Source organism: Gossypium hirsutum, chromosome A12 (assembly GCF_007990345.1).
Source record: "Gossypium hirsutum isolate 1008001.06 chromosome A12, Gossypium_hirsutum_v2.1, whole genome shotgun sequence".
NCBI lineage: Eukaryota > Viridiplantae > Streptophyta > Magnoliopsida > Malvales > Malvaceae > Gossypium > Gossypium hirsutum.
Genome location: NC_053435.1, coordinates 105,233,036 through 105,239,390, shown reverse-complemented (window position 1 = coordinate 105,239,390; position 6,355 = coordinate 105,233,036). Strand labels below are relative to the sequence as shown.

At 32.8% G+C, this 6,355-nt stretch overlaps 1 protein-coding gene across 2 annotated transcripts; it reads left to right on the top strand.

Moving 5' to 3' along the window:
* Window positions 1–3,330: 3,330 nt before the first annotated feature.
* Window positions 3,331–5,942, top strand: LOC121211150 (probable membrane-associated kinase regulator 2). 2 transcript variants are annotated; one of them, XM_041083572.1, is made up of 2 exons: window positions 3,331–4,861; window positions 4,959–5,274. In XM_041083572.1, exons 1-2 carry the CDS (start codon window positions 3,670–3,672, stop codon window positions 5,060–5,062), a joined length of 1,296 nt encoding a protein of 431 aa, XP_040939506.1. In that variant the 5' UTR covers window positions 3,331–3,669; the 3' UTR covers window positions 5,063–5,274. The 2 variants fall into 2 exon arrangements, with proteins under 2 accessions (XP_040939506.1, XP_040939507.1); XM_041083573.1 differs by lacking the exon at window positions 4,959–5,274 and adding an exon at window positions 5,607–5,942 and having other exon boundaries at window positions 3,402–4,861.
* The last annotated feature ends 413 nt before the right edge of the window (window positions 5,943–6,355 follow it).

Below are 6,355 nucleotides of genomic sequence, written 5' to 3'. Positions count from 1 at the left end.
TTGTAGTGATTTATTAATGCAAATACAAATGAAAGTGGGGGGTGGGGTATGAAGCTATTGGACATTTGCCTCCAATAAACAAGACAAATAGTTAGGAAATTATGGGATTTTTAGTGGATAACATCCCTTTTCTAAACTAAAGTAAAAGGTGACTCTACTCCTTTAGAACCTATAATGCAACAAATTTAAAGCCTATATATGTACTCCATATAATGCTATACAATCAGATTCATAAACACTCCATTGAAATTTTTGAAATTTTAAATTCTGAGTTCCATTTATAGAAATAATGTGCCGTCAACTTAATTTAAATTAAAATCATGATTAATTTATTATAATTATAACTTCAAAATTAATAATCAATAAAAATAAAAAGAGCTCTCATGCATTGCAAACCTAATAATTAACACTTTTAATTGTTATAACATTTATTCAAGGTTTTAAAAATGATATCTAAAATTTAATATAATGACCTGATGGTTAAAAGAACTTATCGCCCTATATATAACTTGAATTCAAATTATACTAGTCGTATTTGTTGTTATAATTCAATATATATATATTAATATAGTAGCATCTGAAGATTTTATTAATTGGTGCTGACTAGTTCTGTCTTTAATTTACTTAGAATTTTTGGAATGCGGCCCTTTAGAAAAGTCCAAAAGGATTGCTTGCAGTCTAGGCCACTTCCCTTCTAAATTAGATTTAAATATTAAATACACATCTAGCCTTTTTAATCATAAAATCCTTTTACGGTTTAATTTTCCTTTTTCTATCAAACAACAGTAATTAATTTTTTTATACTTTAATTTTTCTTTTTTTTAATTAGGTATATGAAGTATCAATTTTTTCTGTATTTTATTCTTTTTGTAACTGAGGTTAAAAATAATTATTAGACAATTTTAGCTAATGAAAAAGCGTCGTTTGACATGTTTTAGCCAATAAAAAAGTTAGCACTTAGGTTTATTTAAAATAAAATATTAAATTTAAATTAAGAAATAAAATATTATAATATTAAATGTTTAAATATTAAATTTTTTTTTGACTTTAACCGACTATTGACCTGTATTGACTATCCACGTGGAGCTATTACGACACACCACGCGTCCTTTTTTTGTATTATATATTGTATTGATTAAAAATGTAAATATATCATATAAAAATATAAAAAATTTTGAAAAAAATATTACCTTTTTAATTTTTTACATTTTTTAAATAATACTATTAATTTCTTTTTAATTATCGTATTTTTTAAAATTTTAGTTTTATAAAATTTTATAGTTTATACATATATTTATGCTTTTTAATGTGTACATATATTTAACAAAAATAATATTTTTTATATAAAAATACCACATGACACTTTGTGATTGGCTATATATATATTTTAAATATCTGTAAAAAAACAAACTAACAAATATAAAGAAGACATACTTTAAATGTCAAACTAAGACAAAATGATTTAAATATCAAAATAGAAAAATAAATATAAAAAATGATTTGAATATCAAAATAGAAAAATAAATATACTTTTAAGAGTATAAATTAAGCTTACATTTAACCGGTTACTAATTAAAAAATCAATAAATAATAATATAATCCATCAAATACATAATTAATACCGGTATTAATTAGCTAGGATGAAGCAGATGGCAGTTCGTTCCATTTAAGATTAAAGGGGGTGTTGCCCAGTCACTTTAATGGGACCCTTTCTTCTCCAAGTAACTCATTGATGCATGGGGTTGTCAACACATCAGACGGTTGCTATCAAATCATCTGTCTTTGTCTTTCATATTCTCTAATACAGTCAAAACTCTCTTAATGCATGTCACTTGTATATTACAGCTCAAACTTCTCCAGATATTAATTTATGCATCATCCATCGTTGAACCAGTCTTTATCGGTTCATATAAGCAAACATGGCTGTATTTTGTTAATAAGAAAATAAAGGGTCTGTGGAGGTCAAAGCTTCTAAACGAAAGAGTTAGAATAAACGGAAGTGGAGTATGGGAAGGTCCCCTACATGCATGTTAGTCACCCACGTGAATTTTTTTTACTACTCGAGTAAAATGACAGTTAGGGTTTTTTGCATCTGCTGCTTGCAGGGGTTTGGACCCCTCGGATTCAGTCCATTATTCAATCGATTACGGTACTTGCATGTCCCATATATATCTTTTTAAACATGTTTAAATTTGTATTATCATATTCATTTTCTTCTTCTAACATCTGGTGATCGCATTAACTTTCGACAACTCCATACTTAATTTAAAATAATTAAAATTTACGATATTTATACTTGACGTCGAAAATAGGTACTTCTTTATTGAGGATTCTAGGTGATAAGCTCAGTGGAGGCAATAGTCGGTGATAGCTTCGAGAATCAAAATCAACTTTCCTTTTTAGGGTTCTCTCTCTCAAATTTAGGATGAATTAACATTTACTCCTTAATTTAGTAACTTTTTTCAATTTGGTTCTTAAATTTTTTAGGTCACATTAGTCTTGAAAACTTAGCAACTTTTTAAAATTTGATCTCTAAACTTGGATTTGTGGTAATGTGACACCTTGATCTTATGTGACGTTATTACTTAAAAATATTAAAAAATATATTAAAAATTAGTAAAAAAATATTTAAAATTTTTAGGTAAGATATGATACAATCTCAAAACGACATGTTATCATATTTTAACAGAATCCATGTTTAATTACCAAAATAAGAAAATTTACCAATTTCTAAAACTAACAAAAAAAATTCAAAGATTAATATGAAAAGAATTACCAAATTTAAGTACTAAATATTACTTTATCCCTTTTTAATTTTCCCCTTAAAACTGTGCCTCGATGCTCCTTGGTCTTTCACTTTTTCTCCCCTTTCAACTACTCACTTTTTTTTTTTTGAGTAAAATTTCATGAAACAAGATCAATAATTATGGTGTATAGTAATTAGCCTGCTAAATTAGAACCCAATGAGCTACTTTGTCGGTGCCCTAATTAACATAGGATCAGAGGGTACCAAATAGAGATAATATGCAATTATAACATTAAATATGCTTTATCAACAAAAAGAAGTCCACAAAAACTAATAAAAGTGATTTCTCATTAAAGATGCGTTCATATATTTTCGAGGTATAATAACATCATAAACCACATGATTACCATAATGATTCCAGGTTTGAAAATTATGATGGTAATAAATGAATATTAATACCGACGTGAACTTACCTTCCTCAACTAATTGCCTGCAAAAATACAGTAAAAACATCAAGGTGGAAAATAATAATTACTCACTTCCACTGTATTAATACTAGTACGAACAGTGTGTGTATACAATCGTACACACACACACATCCCTTACCTTTTTTGTCTTTTAACTCTGCCTTCTGTTTCTGTCTAAATTTCAGACTGCTCTGCTTTCTCACATGACTGACCTGTTGGTTGCTGCAACCACGTATACAATACATTACAAAATAAAGGCAATGCTCTCCCTCTTATATTTTCTCTCTCTTTCTCAAGCTTTAACACCATTTTCAGTACTTCCCCATTAACACTAAAGCTTCCTGTTTACTTTTCTCTCACTTCAGAGACAGCCCCTCTTTTTTTTTTTTCTTTCTTTCTTTTGTTATCAAAGATTCAAACTTTGTGTGTTTTTCCTCTATTCTGGCTCTCCCAACAATGGAAGCTTTTAGCTTGCTTAAGTATTGGAGAGGGGGTGGTGGTGGTAGTAATGGTTGTGTTAGTGCACGTTCTGCAGCCACAGCCGGAGGCACGACTACGATTGTGACGGCGGTGAGTACTCGTCAGGTGGTGGATACGGATGATGATGATGACGACGATGGGCCTTTCTTTGACTTGGAGTTTGCGGTTCCTGACGAGGACGAAACAGAGGGGAATGAAGAGAAAAAGGAAGAAGATGAAGATGGTAACATTGAAGGTGATGAAAGTGAGGAACAAAGTGATGGTGACGATGCAAAATCTGATGATGGAAGCTTTGATGGTGATGATAGAGAGTTCAATTTTACACTCTCCTCTGGTTCAAGCAGCGACCCTTGTGATCCAAACTTAACTCTATCTCCTTCAGATGATTTGTTCTTTAAAGGAAGGTTGGTACCCATTGAAGCAAACTCTTGTTTGGAATCAAAGCCTCCTCAATTTCCAGTTTCATTGTTGAAATCGGCCACCAAATTTCGAGTTTTCTTGTTAAGGTTCAAGAAATCGAAGCTCAACTCAACTGAAAAAACAGAGTCGGGTTCAGCTAATGGACCTGTTTCAGTCCCCACGACTACAAAAAAACAAGAAACAACCCAAGAAGAAAACAACAACAAGAACAAGCTTTTCACAGTGAAATTTAAGGTTGAAGAGGTTCCTATAATGTCTTTGTTCTCCAGAGACAACAGCAAGTCGCAGAAACAGCAGAGTTCTGAAGACTCTGTTTCCGATGAAAAGAAATTCACCAAAGACGTCATGCAAAAGTACTTGAAGAAAGTTAAGCCGCTTTACGTTCGGGTTTCACGAAGGTACGGCGAGAAGTTGAAGTTTTCAGGGCAGTTGAGCTTGGGTTCTTTGAAACCTGCTGCAACGCCACCGTCCACTGCTGCTCAGAAACCGGTTTCCGGTAAGGCAACGACGGTGGAGAAGGGACAGGTGGAGGCAGAGGGTGGGAAGAACCTCAAGCAGGTGAACATTCCGGCTGGACTTAGGGTGGTTTGCAAGCATTTGGGAAAGAGTAGATCGGCTTCCTCCGCCGTGGCGGCTTCCCCTCCGGCGCCAACTTTGTCTAAGAGGAGAGATGATTCTCTATTGCAACAGCAAGATGGAATCCAAAGCGCCATCCTACATTGCAAGAGATCCTTCAATGGCTGTAAAGGTATATAATTTCATTTAAAACCTCATCGATGTTAGTTCTGTTTGATAATGAATTTTAATATATATATATATATATTTTTTCATTTTTTCTGCCATAGATTCTTCAGAGTCTTCTGTTTTGCCAAGGTCTGTAAGTGACCCATCCCATGAAAAATCAATTAATTTGTCAAGAAACTCATCACCAGATGAAGCCAAAGCGTGAACAACGGGAAGAGAGAAAAAAGCGGGAAAAATTTGTCCTTCATCAATGAATGGATCGATTATCTCTGTAAATATTTGTTTTATTTTTTTATCCTTTTACTAATTAGCCATAGGCATAAGCTAGTCATCGTTGTTCTCTAGTCTATTATCCCCTACTGTATGTAAAGCTCCTCTTTCTGTGAAAGTGAAAGTAAGAATCAGATATTTGTATGATATCAAGGCTCATCATTATCACCAAAATTTTCCATGTTTCTTTTTTTATCTCCTTGAAGTTGAACAATTTGGAACTCAGTTTTTGATAATGTGGGTACCTTTTTTATTTGCATTTGCCAATTATGGGACCCAAAGTCAGGTCTAAATGGTGTCTTTAGTGGTCAGAGAAGTGGGAAAGTGGAGACCAAAACAGTGAAAAAAGAGATTTGCTTTGCTTTTCTCACAGGAAGGAACAATGGCAAAGATCCCATCATATTATATCCATCTTTTTTAGTCATGGAGGAGACTCTAATGAACAATATTATATGTTCTTTGGCTTTTGGTCTAACCAGGTATTGGAACTCGAGAAGTCATGGAGGGTGAGGATGCCGATGCATCCTTTAAAATTTTCTACGTTGTTGTGAAGTAGCCAATGAGATTCATTTTGTTTCCTTGCGGCAGGGCCTGGGGCCTACAAAACCGCTGCTAGATTGCTATGTGCTAAGTGCGGAGCCCCTTAGTGCCCCTGCCATTGCCACTCAGCTAAGTGCTATGATTTTTAATGGCATACCCCTTTTGTCGTTTTGGCCAGTAATCAGAATCTTTAACTACAGGATTTTGAAAAAAGATGAAAGCTTTTGTGTGTTTATGTATAATTTATACATACCCACGACTTTTTCTTGCTTAAAGCTGTTATTATTTTATATACGAATTTGTGATTCATTGGTAAGAACCGCATAATAGAAAACGAAGCTAAACATAACCCAAGGATGTGGTTTCCACAATCTTTTGGGTTTTAGTGTCTGAAACTTTTGCATACCGGAACTTGGTAGCGTAACAGTAAGCTACATTCTTCTATCGAAAGTAACAATCAAAAACCTAAAAAATGAACACTAAAATAATAATAATAATAATAATAGAAAGCAATACTTTGACTGGGATTAACAGCTATATTACAAAGTGTAAATGTGCCTTTCTAATCAAAGTAAAGCTTGCGTCTTTGAAATTGAGTCTTGGAAGCACGCTGTTGCGTTGTTTTTATTAATCTGTCTCTCTGTTTCTTTTTCCTTTTTTTTCTGAAAGAAACAGGAAACAAAGAATA

What these genes read in the sequence shown, in the direction of transcription:
- LOC121211150 (XM_041083572.1), top strand. Translation starts at nt 3,670, where the DNA reads ATGGAAGCTTTTAGCTTGCTTAAGTATTGGAGAGGGGGTGGTGGTGGT. An exon ending in ATCCTTCAATGGCTGTAAAG is followed by an intron (nt 4,862 to 4,958) that starts GTATATAATTTC and finishes TTTCTGCCATAG; the next exon opens with ATTCTTCAGAGTCTTCTGTT.